Source organism: Symsagittifera roscoffensis, chromosome 4, assembly GCF_963678635.1.
Source record: "Symsagittifera roscoffensis chromosome 4, txSymRosc1.1, whole genome shotgun sequence".
In the NCBI taxonomy this organism is placed as follows: domain Eukaryota; kingdom Metazoa; phylum Xenacoelomorpha; order Acoela; family Convolutidae; genus Symsagittifera; species Symsagittifera roscoffensis.
The window spans coordinates 61,415,307-61,434,072 of NC_087065.1; the positions used below are offsets into that span (position 1 = coordinate 61,415,307).

At 35.8% G+C, this 18,766-nt stretch overlaps 2 protein-coding genes across 3 annotated transcripts in view; one reads left to right on the forward strand and one right to left on the reverse strand.

Annotated features, from left to right (window-relative positions):
• LOC134845134 (26S proteasome non-ATPase regulatory subunit 1-like) overlaps positions 1 to 18,766 on the reverse strand; it is a 428,069-nt gene that overhangs the window by 40,475 nt on the left and 368,828 nt on the right. The gene's annotated exons all lie outside the window — the stretch shown is intronic.
• LOC134844028 (coiled-coil domain-containing protein 34-like) lies at positions 2,218 to 17,337 on the forward strand. 2 transcript variants are annotated; one of them, XM_063860481.1, is made up of 7 exons: positions 2,218 to 2,573; positions 5,187 to 5,355; positions 5,599 to 5,775; positions 9,665 to 9,760; positions 10,461 to 10,608; positions 16,514 to 16,537; positions 16,916 to 17,337. In XM_063860481.1, exons 1-7 carry the CDS (start codon positions 2,245 to 2,247, stop codon positions 17,194 to 17,196), a joined length of 1,224 nt encoding a protein of 407 aa, XP_063716551.1. In that variant the 5' UTR covers positions 2,218 to 2,244; the 3' UTR covers positions 17,197 to 17,337. The 2 variants fall into 2 exon arrangements, with proteins under 2 accessions (XP_063716551.1, XP_063716552.1); XM_063860482.1 differs by lacking the exon at positions 16,514 to 16,537 and having other exon boundaries at positions 16,916 to 17,334.

Consider the following 18,766-nt stretch of genomic DNA (forward strand, 5'->3'; position numbering starts at 1 on the left):
GGGTATCTCGAGACCTAAGTATGGGGAAGTTCTTATTTTCTAGAGTGGGGGATATTTTGGTAGTGGCCTTTAAGCTGTAACGGGTTCTAGTCTCATGTTGCAAGCGAACCGAATTGGCTCCGACCGTTTTGAGGTAGAAAAACACAAGAGATAGTGTCCCTGACTCTTGAGTCAATGGTTATAGGGCCTATTTTTCTTAAGCTTCATATGTGACCGAAGTAGGCGACTGTTACATTACGTGAACGACTGTTACATTACGTGCTTTCAGGAAATTGTTCCATAGGTCGCCAGCGTTTTGGGCGTAGTCTTTTACCAGACCGATCTTATACCAGACCTCAATGCAATAATTCAATTAAGATAAAATCAAATACGTGGAAAACTTGAAAAAGAAGCGGTTAAAATTAAAAAAAAACTACATTGAACTACATGATCTGTTAAGGCTAGTATTAATGTTGAAAGTGTAACATTCGCCCGGAAGATACATATCGACGGATAACAAAACTAAGTCTTAAGACGACTGGCTAGCGTCTAAACAGAGCTTTGCATGTTTTTCACCGTCTCTACCAAGCCAGTACTTTTCGGTGGTCTTTCTTACATCGGGTCGACAAAAACGTTACTGCTCTCCGGCTTCGACCAGAACGCTCAAATTAACTGAATTACATGCAAAAATAGTGAGCTCATGGCTGGGTCTCAGTATCCCCAGACCACGAGGTCACTCCTAAAAACAGGGCTACTACTTATTATATTACTATTGTTTTTGTTCAGTAGATAAAAACCATCATCTCCATCGAAGATGGATCAACCCTTTCCCCCCAACTCCTAGCTTCTCATCCTTATCAAAATGAATCCAGTTGTTAATTAAATTCAATTCAGGACATGACAAGAAGCTAAAAGTTTATATAAAAGGCTAAAAGTTCCAGTCCCGAAACCCTTCCGGATTCTTGAATCCAGTGAATCAAGCTCCTCAAGTTCAATTTCACGCCAATCCGGAAGGCTGGTTCTCACCCTTCACCGTTGTTGGCAACGGCCTTGCAACTATTGTAGCAGCACAATAGTTGCAACTTGGAACGTTCTCTGCTATCGTAGTTCGTTGTCGTTTTTCTTTAATCTCGATTTTCGTTCTGTTCGCAATCACAGATAAAGTTGTTCTCTTTTTTCACTCGCTTTTTGTTAAAAATGGCCGTTTCAGCATTTCTCCGAAATGTGACGTCATCATTCGAAATTTTGAAAATTTTTAAAATACTAGAATATTCTAGCCCTCACCGTTTGGCTAAACGTTCCAATAACGTCGCTAATCCTTCGAAATCATCAACTCGGAAGGCTTACTGCTAAAAATTCGAAGCCTGCATAAATTGCATTTTGGCCATTCTGGTCGAATGTCACAAAGGCAGCTACAACCTCAAACTACCGATAAAGTCGAATACGAAACCCAATGAAGATTCTTTATTAACATTACAAAAATATCTAAAATCGATTAAAAAAAACTCGAACAGGAACGCGTGACGAAAATTTTTGGAAAAGAACCAGTCAATTTTTGAATATAATACGAAAAAAGGAAATGTCGACCTCGAACAAATTGACAAACCATACCTAACAAAATTATACTGGAATTACTTCTAAAAAGGTTACTCTGAAGTCAACTTATGGCTCTCTTGGCTTTTAAGTGCAACCCGGTGCAGAAAGTCAGCTCAGCCGTCAAGTGATGGGTGCAAACCCTTGTGTAAAACACAGAAGCCTTAACTCTCTCTCTCTCTCTCTCTCTCTCTCTCTCTCTCTCTCTGTAAATGATTTTTGTTTATAGAGTTTGGTTAAAGGTCCATGCTATAACTTTCTGGTAAAAGGTCGGTCCCCTACCGTTGTATCTTCTCTGAATAATAATAAGTAATAATTCTCAAGTAATGTTTTTGGTTTTCTGTAAGTAAGGATATTCTTGAAATTGATTTTGTCATTATGTTGCCTGTTCGAAATTGTAAAATAATTTTCAATGTTTTTGCCCATTAATTTTTTCGGTAAAGCTTAATTTATTATTTCTTGTGTTCATATTTATGTTATTGTTTTCACACTGAAATTTTTTGTAAGGTGGTAATTTTTTTAAATTTCATTTCTGCGTTGTAAGAGCAATCAACAATAAATAAACTGACAATGTTAATAAACTGTAAATGCTTAATCAACAGATAAGTTTGTTTAAGTTCATTCACTTTTGTTTTTTTTTAGAACATTTAATGATTTAGAAGCAAAGTAATAATGTTGCATGTCCTCGAGAGTCAGAGCCACAGTGACCGACACGACCACAGATACCAATTTTCTCATCGCAGTACCAGTTTTCGTAAAATAGCTTCATGTCGAGATCAATACGAAGACACCGATGTCGGATACTCACAGCTCTTACCTAGTACCAAATACTGGTCGCCGGGTAAACTTCCAGACTATCTGGAAAAGGGAACTGACTATGAAAAGCGTTATCAGAAAAGCGATTATGATTTCGACGTATCGCTGACAACGACATATGATATGGATCATTCAGATAACTTAAGAACGAGCCCAATTAGACGTCATAGCTCCCGCAGCACAAGGTGAGTAATAATAAGTTTTCTGAACACAAACGGCCTTGGATTTAAAATGCGAAAAGTGCTCCTTTTTAATTATTATATTTTAAAATAAGCCTAAGCCTTGACCTCGTAAAATATATTTGTCGTTTGGAAGAAGACTTCCTTTGGTTCATTGTTTACGCTTGCGAGAGAAAATTAGTCGCAGCCGGGTACTAGACTTTTCCAGTTAGAAACTAACCGAATTGGGTTTCGGCCCGTGTTTTTTGGTCGTTGCAGTGTTTGTAAACGGGTTTTTAATGCTGGAGTGGACTATTTTTTGAACCTCCAAATAGCAATTGATATTAAATCGGGACTAGAATTTTTCTGTAGACAACTAGTCCAACAAGAACTTCCAGCTGAAGTATGCTTATTTTAAGCTCAAGTGACTGCTCTAGCTCATTTACCTCAGGAATAATGTGCTTGATTGGTTTGTCAGAGGCTTGAAGAAATTCTAGTTTAGTTTGATCGTTTGTCTGCAGTATGAATTTCGTCAAAAGTTACACAGTCCTCAGTAAAATCAAATGCAACTGTGGTATATTTGTGTGTCAACATTTTTTTTGTTCCGACTTTCGAAGTTTTTTATACCATCTGAAAAATATTGTTGTCGGCAGCTCAAATAAAAAAGTGTGATATTTTTTTCCAAAAAATTATGGGGATTTGAAAATAGCCAATTTGGGATAAACTTGCGATATATTGCGTTCTTACTCGCGTAAACGGCCGATTGAATTTTTCCAAATTGAATTGAGGACAGTCATTTTGTCATGTTTTCAGTATAAGAGTCGGTAAAAACATCTCTTTGAACTTTACATAGTGTGTGGGGGGATCAAACAAAGAATATATGAAAAAATAATCGGGAACCGGACTTTTTTTTCCCGTAAACAACTTTTCGTAAGTTTCTTTTTTAGCAATTCTTAGCAACTGCGAGAACTTATCTCATTTGGCATATAGGTAACGCGGATGCTTCTGTACCTTAAGGTCTGGGTTTGAGTTTTTTTCGGGAACTTTTTGTGTCGGACTTTCGTTCGTCTGCTTATCTTTTGTCGGCTCAGTTGCTACATGTGGAATTTTTTCTGTGCTGTCAGCAATTTTTATCGTAAATGCAAGTATTTTTGGTTCACTCCTATAATTTGTAAAATTAGTACCCCTTAGTTGTATATTATCCTTGAGTTTCCTTTTCGCTCAAAAGAATTTTTCGGCCTTAATGGTTTCTGCTTATTTTTTATCGGCTTAATCATTAAGATTTGATAAACGTAGTTCAGACTCTTATATAGGTCGCAATTTGTTTTTTCGTTTTTTTTTCAGGAAAAGTCTCAAAATTTGTTCAGGCTCAAATTAACTCTTTTGCGGTTGATCTTTTGATTTATTTTTAAGTTCAGTTCATTGCCGCTGTTACAAGAAAGGCAAACACCGTTATCGAACAGCAAAAGTGTAAAAGGCCACGATAAACGTGATCGATTTCTAGTTTTGAAAGCGAAAAGTGAAATTAAACTTTCAGATATCCCAGGAAAAAAACTTTATCCATTGATCCAATTGTCTCAAATAGAGTTAATTTTATCAAAAAGCGCTAATCATAAGTTATTCTTGAAACTCAAAGAATTTGAAGGTCGTAGAAATTTTTGTTTTGAAATTCCTAAGTTGAAATTATATTTAAAAAAAAACAAGACTGCTCGTATCAGGGCGAAGCCCTGAATGTTCCGATTGCCTTTTAAGGTTTCTGGAGCAGTAATAACAATCAAAAATTAAATGAAAGAAAACAAAAATGAAATTTTTTTTTAAAATTTGTTTTTTTTTTGAAAATCATACCTCCACACGCCATTTAAAGTACAAAAGGATAGATTGCGCTCCTTGTAACAAATCAACTATGGCAAATAAGCTTCGTTCAACCAATTTGGAACGATTTCTAAGACGGATTAACTCTCCTCTTACGCGTTAATAGCGCGAAATATATCGCGCGTTAATTGTCCCAAATTGGCCAAAATGGCAATCTTAAAACCCCCGTAACTTACGAAAAATGATCACAGGTGAAATATCTTTTAGAATTTGAGCTCAGGACAACAATCCCTTTCGAAATGATATTAAAAAATTCCGTCAAAAATGGCTAGTTAAAAAGTCGAAATTTGTCTGAAGAAAAAAAGAAACCCACCCCGAGCACAAATATTCCATTACTTACGTATCGAAAGTCGGAACAATAAGCCAGTAGTTTTTCTGTTAATTTGCGTTCATTGACTATTTTCCAACCGTTTGTTGGCTATGTTTTTATTTAACGTCGCTTGAAAGGCAAAAAATGATTGATCGTATTGAAAATATTAGGTAGTTTCTGTTGCAAGATATATACCAGGTATAAAAATTGCAAAAAAGACATACAAACTTACTGTGAAATGCCTTTATTCACGTAGTCTTTGTTCACACTTTATTCCGTAGTCTAGCCATTCTCTGCAATCTCCAGCAACCGGCTGCTCTGGTTCTTTTTGACAGTTTCATTAGTGTTTCATCGCAATGATGCGAGGATCCGTTCGCCTCTTGTCTTTGTTCTTATGACAACTCTGCACGTACACGCGCTTTTGCTCAATATAAAGTGAGATTTGAAGTTTAATTTAGTGCACCTATGAGAAGAACAAGGATATTGACCTCCAAGAGAACAGCGGATCAACAGGAAGAGGAAAAATTGACGACACAGTCAAATAATTTAACGAATTCCTCTGACGTAGACGCCTGGAAGTTGTGGCTTGAGGAGAAACAGAAACGTCTGCAAGAAGAGAAAGAAAAGGCAAGACCATTTCTCCATCAGCTGAAAAACTTGTTTTTTTTTGGGATGCTGAGGTCCCTAGTTATTCATAACAGGCTGTCCTGGAAATCGAAAGTTTTCTTTAAAAATTGAATGCATGAACTGACAATAATTGAGTGCACCACATTTAAAAACATGGTTGTTGAGTGAGGCAGCCAAATTGCCTCTGTGTGTCTCAAGTTTCAATGATTAAGGGATTGGAATTAAAAGAAATACTATGTATAGAAAAGGATGGAAGAAGAACAGCAGCTGGAGTCTGAGAAAACAAAAGAGATAGAAAAGATGCGGCGGCTGCAGATCTCCAAATTGAAACGACAGGAGTGGCTGGCCAAGAAACTGAAAGATGAGATAGAGGCCAAGATGAAAGAGGAGCGCAAATTAACTCGCAAAGAGACGAAAAAGGTTGGACACGCAGACATGCATGAATTTGCTTAATTACCCTTGCGATTAGAAAGGCTATTGCAATCAAGTACTAGACTTTTTCTTCCGTGAACAACTTTTTCCACGGTCACTTCTAAAGGATTTTTCACTTCTAGAGGATCTCTCCTCTTTTAGAGAATCTTCACTTCTAGAGGATCTTCGGACATGTTCAATTTCTTGAAAATCAGATGAAAGTACTTCAAGCCCGTTTCAGTTTGTAATTATCTGTTCATGACTTCTCATGATACCTAATGTTAATTTTTTCCGATGAACTTATTTTGATTTGTGACTTTGACTTTTTAAGTGTTTCCCACACAAACTTGTAAATAAATTGACTTGCAGCTTGCTCACATTTTCATACCTTTAAGTAAACACTGAATCAAAAAAAGTGGCGCTCCTGGGAAAATAGAGGCAACTACAAAACAACCGAAGAAGATCAGGGAGTGTCACTTAACGTTAAAAGGGACGTGAAAAATTATTAGACTTTATTAAAAAGGAGTTCGACTGTTCAAAAATGAATTGCACACTGTTACAAAAGAGCTTGAGTTTGTAAAAGGGGGAATAGACATTATTAAAATTGAGTTCGACTGTGCTCAAAATTGAATAGACTTTGTTACAAAAGAGTTCGACTTTTTAAAAGGGATTTGGACTTTGTTAGAAAAGATGATTTCGACTGTTCAAAATGAGTTAGTAACAACCATATAGCCAAACATTTTGCATTTGAAAAATATCAACCCTATTTTGTTCTGAGCTCAGTAGTATCAAAGTACTAAAAAGAGACACGTGTATTTAGCAGATGCTATTTAAGTGCCCGAATATCAGCACAGTATATTCTAACAGTGAGCTCAACACCCCTTGCTTTTTTATGTAATCTTTGTAACTGTTCTTATTAACTAATCATGCCAACAAACAAGACGAAAGTCAAACTACAACAACTCGAACAGCGGCGCAACAGATTGGGCGAATGGGATGTCACTGTATTTTTGGCAAGAAGAATACTACAAGTACGTGGAAGACATCGAAGCAATGAGGGACAAATACCGCCAGTTAGAATGAACAAACAAGCAGATGGAGAAATCGCGTGACGAAATTGCCACAGTAGCAACACGGCAAATTAACTAGTGGATAGCTGTACAGAAAGGTACACACTAATGATGGCGTGGAAACGAATAATAGGTCTACGCACTGGCTCACACTGTAAAGCATGAGCGTCTTCCGTACTTTCGATTCAATCCGCCAGCAACCAACGAAACCGATCCGGAAACAATTGCAATTCAGACACGCCAACGCCAGGTCATCACAAACTCTTCTCAAGACAGCTATCAGCTTCAGCTACGTGACGATCAATGCTATGAGATTTTCAAGGGCTATGTTCAAGAAATCTGTCAGAAAGTTATCGAGGATTCTAACGCTCAGTTACCTCATGATCAACAGGGATCTCAGCCACATTATCAGCACTTAACCATTTTTCAACAGCAATTTTCGGCGACCCAATCCTTAGTCCCGAATTTCATTATCCAGAACATATAATCCGAATCTCAAGGAAGAATGGTTCCTTCATCCACCACGACAGGACACGATGACTTGATTACAAACGCAACGGAAACGCCAACTGGACATGCTCTGAAAACAACGCAACAGGAAGCAATACGCGAAGATTTGGGGATGTTCTCAGGGAAACATCAAGTTTGGGTACATCTGGTACAGTTTTATCTGCGTTTAAACGCAGACAATATCAAGATCGCTTTCTTCTAATGTCAGATGAGTGCCAGGAGCACGCAAAAGCAATTGGGCGCTGGCTGAGGTTTTGATTTGGGAGATATACAGGTAAGCATGACTCTGGACGAGGAGGATTCGCTAAGTAAATTCCAGATTTTTATTGGAAATAGCAACTGTTCGGTTACAAGTTACAAACGCAGGCTTCATTAGACAACAAAGAAATTTTGGTAATGATAATAGAATAATTGGAATACAGGCACATGCAACTAAAGACTTCAACATGCAACAGCAAAGCTTCGTTTACAGAGCGATTGAGCTTTAGGAACTTCGACACAGTCAGCAGCAAAACCAGTGGAATGGTATTTGGCCAGTTACATCAAAACTGCATTATGGCAAGGTAAAACAGATAGGTATGGTAGGCAACCGACGTTTGTACAATGATTGCGAAGTAAACTTTGAATACAGTGGTAACGGATTTGCAAATGGAGTGCATCAACAGCCAGCTTTCGCAAGATACGGCAAAGAAGACACTAATACGGAATATCAGCAAGGTATGGTTGGTACGGGTATTAAGGGACATCAAGAAGCTACCAGACAAAATAGAACGTGGAACTGGTTATTCAAAGCAATTAACAGCTGTCAGATTGTAAATATGGAATCAACAGGAAATGGAACAGATATCGTAGGTACAGGTACATGAGGTACTGGCATGGGTACACAGGACCGGATTACAGAGCTTCAGGGAAACAACCAAGATTGGTGCATCATCACCTAACCGAAACACAACAACGGCAATTTGAACAACCTAAAACAGCATCAATGCAGCGACACGGTTGGGAACATCGTCCACCGCGACAGAGTAGCTTACTTTTAACATGTCAATTTACCAAAAATAAAATATAGTAACTTTGGCAGAGACCCTCTGCAATGGCATTAGTGGTTCTTTTCAATAAAAATTCTTTGTCGGGCATGTGGGTTTTGTCCTAGTTTCTGTTAGTTCAATTTCCGTTTCATTTATCTGGTAAGTTTTTTGGTTTTACTTTTGAAAGCATGGGTAAATTTACCATGTCTGATTTTGAGTTTTTCATTTTTTTTCGTTTTCCTTAAAATTTTCAAACAGTTTCAGTTTATACTATATCGATTTATTCTACTTTTTTTGTGTAATTTCGAGGGCAAAATTTATACGTTTGGTATTATTTGTTTCAGTTTGGATGGGTCGTAAAAACTTTGAAATTATATGAAATTTTTTATGTGAACAGTTTTGTTTTCGGCAGTTTCTATAAAGGCTGTTTTTGAATACAAACATGAAGTATTCGGATGTTTTTTTTCTCTTTTTTTTTCAAGTTACTTTTTCAAGAGTTTTTCCTTATTGAAAAAGTTCTGAAAACTTTATAAGGAAAAATTATGTCTGTTTCCTTTCACTATCTGGTAGCGCATTGTGTTTTTTTTCGCATCGCGATTGTTGCGCTTTGCCTCTGTGTTAAAACTCAAATTCATCAACCATCCGGCGCTACCCAAATTCTGTTGCTACTCAGTAAAATGATTTCCAATTATTGTTAAGGCTGCTTTTGAACTTCCGATACAAATATCAAGTTTTTGTAGCTTTAGTTTTTCAACTTTTGTCAAGGTTTTTTTTAAGTAATTTTTTCCAACACAATTTTTCAAATTTTTTTTACTTTTTTCTTTTTTCATTCACTATTTTGTAGCGCAATGTGTTTTTTGCATTGCAAGTGTTGCAAACCGCTGCTTTGCCTTTGTGTCAGTTTTTGATTTTTGGCAGTTGCATGATGTTTCATGACAGTTGATTTAGAAATGCGGTACTATATCCACATTTAATACATGAATAACGCAGTTTTTGCAATTTTGACTTATTCATTGAGGTTTCGTTTATTTTTTTTGCCTAAAGGTTATGTGACCACTGATCACTGATTAAAATGCGAAAAATAAACGTCAATAGAATTACATATGGATGTTATAGAAGAAGAAGAAGAATTTATTTCTCCATATAGTTGATAATACAAGCATCAATTTATTTAAATTATTAAATCAACAAAATGGAGGGGATAGACAAAAGGCGCAGTATGTGCCTACTTGACGTCTACCCGTTGAACAAATTAGGATTGCAACTAAGTTATCAGTTTCTTCTTTTCAGATGAAAGAAGAAGAGGAAAAGAAAGCTAAAAACGATGAGCGTGTGAAGGAATGGAAAGAAAAGAAAGCTGCAAAAGAGAAGGAGCATAAAGAGAAGGTAACTTGATCTGGAATCAGTAAAACCACCTTTGAATATGAAGTCAGTATTAACAAGTTTTGAAAATAATGAGCAATTATTGTTCACAGAGGAACTTTAACTCTTCACGAATGGTCGGAAAGAGAAGTTTTGTAATGGTATCTTTGTTCCTGAAGTTTTTGTATGAGTGGAACCAAGTGTTATCTCAGCAGATAATTTTTCTACTGCAAAAGCGTCGCCGAATTTCATAGGCAGGTCATAGAATCATGATGTATCAATTCTTATTGGTTCCGTCCTCCCACCCACCCCTCACCTAGGGTATGGACAAAACTAGCGTATGGTGTGTCTTTTGAGAGTCATTGCATGTTATGAAGACTCTTATATACGCCGTGTTGACTTTTTTTCCTGGAAAAATTCTTGAAAATTGTCCACGCTCAATATTGATTTTACGGGGGTTGACGATTGTTTTTATTTTCAAACCAAATTCATTTGCTTACAGGAAAACGAATTACGCTCTCCAAAACAATACTAGAAGAATAAATTTGGTCAATGTTGGTATCATCATTTTTCAATATATACAGTAGCAACGCAATTATGAAAAAAATCGGTAACGGGATGAGCGGACGTGCCGTATTTATTAACATTAGATATGTCAAAAAATTAATAAACAAATCCCAAGGATGATTTAAACTATTATATTAACTATAGTTGTGTGTTGTAGAAGAAGGAAGAGGAGTTGAATGAGAAGAAGGAGAGTGAAGAGAAAGAGAGGAAGGCGAGGGAGAAGTACGAGCAGTGGGTGAAGGAGGCCAACTGCAGACCCAGCAGAGTGTCCGCTTCCCTCGGATACACTGGGGGCAGACTCATCGGTGAGACCAACCAGTCTAACTTAACTAGACAATCATATCACGTGCGGCTGTTTGAATGTAGCTGATCTGAAACATTGGATTGTGGTGATCACATCGTATCCTTTGTCTATGATAGCAATCCTTATTTGTTGTTCTCTCTTAAACAGGAGCGGCTTTAGTGAGGCAGCCCCCCCTTACCCACCCCATGTATTCGACCCCCGTGCCCACCCACAGGTACTTTTTTAAGACATCCAATTTTGGCTGACCGACCCTAAAATTTTTCTAAGTGCCTTCGCTGCCAACATATATTAATTTTAAGGGTAAAACCGGCGCCGTAAAAAACTTTTCAAAAAGTGCCTAAAAACGCATTGTTTGTCATGTTGTTTCAAGTATTCGCCTGTGGCGCGGAACATTTGATCACAAAAGGGTTTTTAAAGTGATTAAGGAGAGCTCGGAGAACCAGTTTGGGCAATGTAAAAAAAGTTCGACAAAGTTTTTCAAGTTATGAGTAACGTTTTTTCAATTGCGTAGTCAACTTTTCTTACACATCTGTAACATACAGAAGGTAATGCGGTGGCTTTTGCACCCTAAGGTTTGGAGTTTGAATCCCAGTCGAGCCTAGTTTTTTCAGTACGTAAGGTATCATTTTTTTGGGAAAAATTGAATAGTCGGTCTTTCTTTTGTCTGCTCGTTTTTTGTTAGTTTCTTTTTCAAAGCATAGAAATTTCGTGTGATTTGAACAATTCTTAGAATAATTGAAAGTCGTTCTGTTATTTGCTTATCAATTTTTTTTAATCGATAGATTTCAGATATTTGTTTATTTGCTTAGTCATCCTATTTTGCAGAAATTGATTTTTTTTATTTGGACTAATTCAGGAAGGTTGGGGAACAAAAGATTTAAAATTTTACAGCTCAAAAAAAATTCATTTATTATTTCTGTTTTTTTGTTTCAACGGGCGTCTATCCTGTTTTTTTTTTTGGCTTAGTTTGCAAGGAAAGCTTATTCAATTCTGATGGTTATTTCTGACGTTTTTTCCGAAATCAATTTCGATTTTTTCGAAAATAGTGATTTTTGTCTCGTTTTTAGTCGCTAGTTTTTATTCGCTATCTCAAAAACGTCTGTGTACTTTAATCATGGTGAAATTTGTAGCATAGGTTTTTTCTGAGTTAAAAACTTGTCTAACATAATCATTGAATCATTTTTCTACGCCTTCTGCTTGGACTAGCGATATTGTGTGTGCCTGGGACGATAAAGATCATAGTTAGAATCCGGACATGACATGTTACTTTTTGTTCCGACCACTGAAAATCGGAAAGAAATTTATATTCGGGTGTGTAGTCGATAAACATAGTTCACACTCATATACGTTATGACCCTTCGATGTTTTTTTTTCAGGAGAAGACTTAAAATTTGTTCTCGCTCAAAATTATTTTTCGCGGTTCGACGCGTTTTTTCGCGATTTCCTTTTAAGCTCAATTCATATCTTTTCTTAAATTCTCTATCATCCAGGTAAAGTATAAAGGTCACGAAAAACGTAATCGATTTCTAATTTTCAAAGTGAAGTTTATTTTTCAGGTTTTCCAGCGAAATGAAAACTTTACCCATTGATCCAGTTGTCTCAAACTGAGTTAATTTCATCAAAAAAGTGTCAGTAATAAAGTCAAAGAGCTTAAAAGTCATGTTTTTTATTTGAAATTCGAAAATTGAAGTTTTCAGAAATACAAGTCAATTTTTCGTTATTGTTTCTTTGCGTCTCTTTTCCAACTGTCTGTTGGCTGTGTTATTTTTAATTTCAAAATCAAGTACCAGAAATTATCATAGCAATGGGTTGAATAGTAAATCATATTAAACACCTTTCAGTCGTGAGTTGAATGATATTGAAAAATTTGTCCCCGTGTTGAGAAAAACTGGTTTGAAATTTTTGAGTTTTAGTCCAATTTCGAGCAAGTGGAGCGATCGAGTTCCGTTCGTCTTATGAGAAGAGGCTTAGAAAACGTCCTTTTACTAAAGAAAAAAATGGTTTTGGAAGCTTCAATTGGCGCTTCCTTGTCATTAAAAGTTTTCTCAAAAAAATGTCTAAAACTTATGGTGCAAATGTTTTCAAATTATTTTTTAGCAATCGTTTTTTAAACAAATCTTGTTGCTGTTATTTAATTCAGTAGCTTTCCACGCGTTTGTATGGTTCTCTCGGCGTACCTCACACTTAAAGCCACGCTAATTCGAAGAAAAATTAGTTCATGGACGTAGTGAATACTCTTATATACGTCTTGGTGATTCTTCTGTTTTTTTTTCACGACAAGAATTTTTCGGTTCAACTGTCGTTTACTCTAGGATTGTTGGCTTTGATCCCGCTCGATTTTTTTCTGATTGCTTATTAAACATTAGTGATTGTTTGTTCTCGACATGTTTTCTGGAAATATGACATCAGTGACTCAATGGCTTCAAACTCATTTTCTGATTGCTAAGTACTGTCTGTAATGCTAGGTTATCGTAAGTCATAGGAAACAGTGCTGAACCCCCTGTGTTAAAATTTTAGTTTGCCATGTTTTTATAACATTATTTTTGCCCTGAATCGCGTTTGTACTCGAAGTTTGTTGTTGGTTTTTATCTTATTGTTCCTACCATGTCTTTGAAAGTGACTGGAATAACTAGGACATAAGATGGTTTTTTATCGCCCTATTTGAAGTAACTCAAAAAGAGCTCTTCATTGGTCTCGCGTAGTATCGTAACAAAGCCCTAGTAACTGTAATTTGGTTTTACAAACAGTTGTCTCCCTACCGGGAAAAATTAGTTTGAAAACTAAATCTGATCTGAAAACTAATTTTATTCTGAATTTCTCTGAATAGCCAAAAACATTTTTCAGATCAGATTTAGTTTTCAAACTAATTTTTGTTTTCAAACGTTATAATAGCTGTTTTACAAAAAGCGCCCGCCCCGTTCAACTGCATAAAGACAGTAATTTTGTATTTTTTAAGAGTAGTGAACGCAGTGGAGACTCTTATATAGGTCTTGGTGATTTTTTGTCGTTTTTTCAGTTAATTCAACTTTCAAATAAAAATCAGGATCCAGAAATAATCATAGCAATGGTTTGAATTATAAATCATATTAAACACCTTTCAATCGTGACTTGAACGATATTGAAAAATTTGTCCCCGTGTTGAGAAAAACTGGTTTGAAATTTTTGGGTTTTAGTCCAATTTCGAGCATGTGGAGCGATCGAATACCGTTCGTCTTATGAGAAGAGGCTAATAAAACGTCCTCGCGAAAAGTGTAAAGGTCTCGAAACACGTCATCGGCTTCTAGTTTCGCAATTTGTTTTTTATGTTCTGATTTCCCAGCGGAATAAAAAATTGATCCAATTTTCTCAATTTGGGTTATTTTTTATCATAAAAGCAACTTATAAGTTGTTTTTGATGTTTAAAGAGCTGTCAGTGCATGTTTCTTTCTCAACTTTGTTCTCACTTGCGGAATCAAATGTTTTCACTTGCGGAAGCAAATGTACTTTCGTCGGATATTAGACTTTTCCCGTAAAAAAAATTGACAAATCTGAAGGAGAATAGCCATGCTTTATTGCAGAACATCGACGGTTCTGTAGCTCCTTCTCACTTGGTCTAGAGGTAAAGTGTAGAGTTCCAGTCCCGTTCGAACCTTGTTTTTCTTCCATGTGTGTGGAAATTGAAATTTTCTGGTCAAACTTGAATTGTCGGACTATAGTTTGTATACTTCTTTTGATAGTTTTCTTAAAGCTTCTTCCCCAGACTGGGTTTACGCAATGTCTAAGACATCCTGGAATTCGTTTTTTGTTCGGATTATTAGAGTTTGTTTTTAGATTTTTTATTTTTTGAATGGTTTGTTTGATTTATACTCTTAATTTCTCCTCTCAGTCAATATTTCTATCATTGAAATTTGCTGGTATTTGAGGATTTAATGTCTTGGTGTATTTCTTTTTTCTTGGATATTTTTGGTCCGTTTCAAAGCTTTAAAACACTTTGAAAATAAAATGTTTTTGTGGAATCTTGTGAAATTAAAAAAAATGTTTGTGAAATTACAATATTCAAAAATAGTATGTGCATGTTGAACCAGCCGGTGTTTTAAATGCATAAATTAACGTAAATGTTTGAAAATCAATGACGTCAACAAGTTTTATTTTTGAACTAGCTGAAGGAGAAATTGTTTGTATATTATGTCCATGGGATTGAGTAAATAAACTAAATAGTTTCCAACTTTTTACCCTTGCGATAGCAAGGGTATTGCAATCGGGTACTAGACTTTTTTCCGTAAACAACTTCGTCCACTGACTCATTGGACTCCTGGTGGTACCTTCATTGGTTCATAATGAATTAAAATTTTACAGTGTCTCTTGCACACTTAGCCTGGTGGTAACGCATACGTCTAGGACGGCAAAGGTCGTGGGTTCTAATCTGACCACGACCAATTTTTTTCAAACGGTAAATGTTCCGGTTCCAAAAAAGATTCGGCCTATTATTTGTCTGCTCATGTTTTGTCGGCTTATTTGCCTTATCTAACAATCGTTTTTTTAGCTGTAAACAATTTTCTTTGCAGTTATTTCCAGCATTTTAAAAATCCGGCCGATTCGAAGTTGTAATTTTACCAGCTCGATTAGTTAAAATTTCTTTTTTTTTTCATTTTTGTTGTCGTTTTTTTTATCGGCTGACTAAACGTCAGTCTAAATAATTCGACTTAGTGGCCTTTTATTGCGTCATTAAGTCCGAAAAAGTTTTGTGCGCATGTGTGTGCTCCGAGAGGAAATTTTTGATTAGTTTAGAATTTTTTTTCGGCATGAAGGGTTTCTGCTTAGGTTTTTTCGACTTAGTTACCGCTTGCTAATTATAATTTTAAATCCAATCAAACATCAGGCGCATCTAGCATAGAGATAAAATAAGTGCTTGAGACGGTAAAGATTTGCGGTTCGAATCCGACTGGGCTCTTTTTTTTGCAAACTAGAGTTTTTGTGCTTTTTCGGACTATCGTCCGTCTGTTTATATTCGTCGGCTTAGTTGCCGTAGCCCAATAGTTTAGCTTCAGAGTTGCTGCCCATGCTTGAGAAGACAAAGCCCGGGAATTCAATTCCAGTTGAGACATGTTTTTCTTACAAATAGAGAATTTTGGCTAATTTAGTTTATTGTCTAACTGTTTATTTTTGTCTGCTTAGTTCCACAGAAAGGACCTTTTTTAAAAACTTGGATTCTTAGTAGCATTCCCAAAGCTCTTGGTATAGTTTCTAATGGTGCAGGTAATTTTGTTGGGATATTCTGGAGTTTTGTTGCAATTTTTATTGACAAAAACGTTTTTCTTAATTTTTTTCCTTTGATTTTCATAGTCATTCATATTTGTATCGCAAGTGGTGCGAAGCTCAGCTTATCCTCTGTTAATTTTTGTGACCTTTTGGGAGCGTAGTGAGTCACTTTTGAACGTATTGAGTACTCTTTAAATAGGTCTTGGTGTTTCTTTGTTTTTTTTTTTTTCAGGAAAGTCCTAAAATTTGTTCACGCTCAGTTTTGATTATTTTGCGGTTTGACTTTTGGTTCGTTTTTCTTTTCACTCCATTTCTTTTGTCAAAAGAAAGCCAAACTCCACTATCCAACAGCAAAAATGTAAAGGTCACGAAAAACGTGATCGACTACTAATTTAGAAAATGAAAATTAGTTATCCGATTTCCCAGCGAAATATAAGTTTTACCTATGGATCCAGTTTTCTCAAATTGGGTTAGTTTTATCAAAAAAAGCGTCAATTGTATATTTTTCTAAAGTTTCAAAGAGCTTTAATGCCATCTATTGTTTTCTTCGAAATTCAAAATTTGAAAGTTTTCAAAAACAAATCAATATCCTTGCATTCATTACTTTTCCAACTGCCAGTTGGCTATGTTTTTTAATTTTAGTTTCTATTATTTATGATGATCTTTAGTTCTGAGGCGCAAAAAGTCTATTGGTAAAGTATTTCAGTTTCAATCTCGTTTAGTTTTGTGTTGATATCATCATATCAGATGTCAAATGAAGCAATGAAATTAGATTTTAGCGAACATCCTGTTCGTAGAATGAAATTATACGAAGTTTGCATGAAAAGCTGTGCCATGTTAGTTCTTATCTAGGTTGAATATCGCATTTAGTTTTGCTTGTACCTTAGTTGATGGTTTTAACAAGCCAGAAAAAATGACCACCTTTCCAAAAACAATAAAAACTGAGATCCTATTTCTGTTTTTACTGTGAGTTTTCAAGGTCAATTTTTAATGTTTCAGCAGATTTTTGTGGGCGGCAGTGAAAAAAGTTGCATATAGTTGATTTAAGTTGTTTTGATAAAATATTTTAGGGTACTACGATTGGAATTCGTACCCGTCGCCTTCATACTACAACCCAGTGCCTTGGCAACCTATAGAAGTACCTGAAAAGGCCAAACCCAAAGTCAAATCAGCCAGTAGCAACAAGCAAACGTCATCAAACAACAGGACTAAAAAACCTGCAGTCAGGAGGCCTGCATCTGCTGGAAAGGTCATCACTTCGAACAAGCCAAACGAACCGAAAAAGTCACAACCAAAAGAGATTCTGTCGCCTCCTCTGATGTGGAAAGAGGTTTTAGCCCGAAAGAAGTAAATTTTAAACTCCTAGATAACTTAATACTTGTTTAAATGCATGTGTGTACAAATTTATGTAAATATTGTGAAAAATTGATAAGTGAAATATTTTGTATTAGTTGAAAGTAATTCAGTATTTGTGTTTACACAAGCCAAGTGTAGTGTATTATTATGAAGAATTTTTTTTCCAACCTAAGTCGCAAATAAAATTTCTCATTTGGTGGCAATTTAGGTATATTTCAATTTAACCATAATTAAGCTTATTTAAGAATAGGCAAATTAATAGCATATTTTGCTGCTTTAATTTGGCTAGTGTTAGGTCCTGTTTGGAAAAAAAACAGGTTTTTTGAAACTTTATGGGATTTGTTTTTTGTTTTTTTTTTTTGCGACGCTTTAGAAAGTTTTTGCACTTTCCGCAGAAATTTCAATGTTTCTCAAAAACTACTGTACTGATTTTCAAAAAAATGGTACCAATAAAGAATTCGGCAGCTCTTCTATGTGCCTGTATATTTCGCTAGTCTCTTCCCATTTTACCCCTGGTTCTACGGCCTTCGAAATTTTCAGTAGGGGGATTTTGGACCTAATTGTTTCTTATTTTTTCATTTTCTAAATATTAAAAGCACGTATCTGAGATAAAAGTTTCAATCAAAAGAGCAAATTTTGGGGATCTTGCTACTCCAGTGGCTATTCACTAATTTTGGTTTAGAAAAGTTATGGCCTCAAACTTATCCATTTTTTTTTGAGTTTTCAATAAATATCCTGCGGAATTGGAAATTAAGGGTATAACTGAAAGCGAAAAACCACTTATGCGATTCTCCTCTGCGCAATAATCTAATATTTGCGTTTGGAAAAAATCTGGCATTAGAAAATAACCAAATTTTGAAATGTTGCCTGTTTTTCTTGGAAACTTTTTTTCAAATTAACCTGTCGAGTCTTAGCTTGATAATTTATCAAAATAATATGGTGCTTAGATTTGGCGTGCGTACATCCTACGTTTGCTTGCGTATCTGTTACATTTGCGTATCTGTCACATCCTCTTTTTTGTAGAAAAGCCGATATGCTTTTCGGAAAAATCCCATTATTTGAAATATGCCGTTGTTTTCTTTAAATTTAATCACTTTTCTCAAACTAGTAGCTAAATCTGATATAACGGATTCAGTCTAAAATTTAAGGTGTGGAAATTTGCCCTGCATAAGAGGCTATTCTCATGCTTAGAAGAGAATAGTTCATGTATTTAGGAAAAGTCATATTGGGAGTTTTGGATCATTTTTTTTGGAATCTTTTTGTTGTTTCGCAAACTATCCAGCCGAATCTGAGAAAAAAAATTATTTGAAAGGAAAGAAATAGAAGTAGTTTTATCCTTTAAATCAGCGGCTAATCCCCTACTTGAGCAGAGAGCTCACTAGGGTTTTGCGTAAAGTCCTTTTTTTAAACTTCTTAACTTTCTAAACGCGTTTCCCTTCCAGTACAATTTGATTTAAAATACTAAAACAGGCGCATCCAGCATGAGCTAGGGCACTAGTTTACTTCCAAGCAACCGTGGTGCAGATATCAGGACGTAACACTCCAAATCAACAGGTCGGAGATTC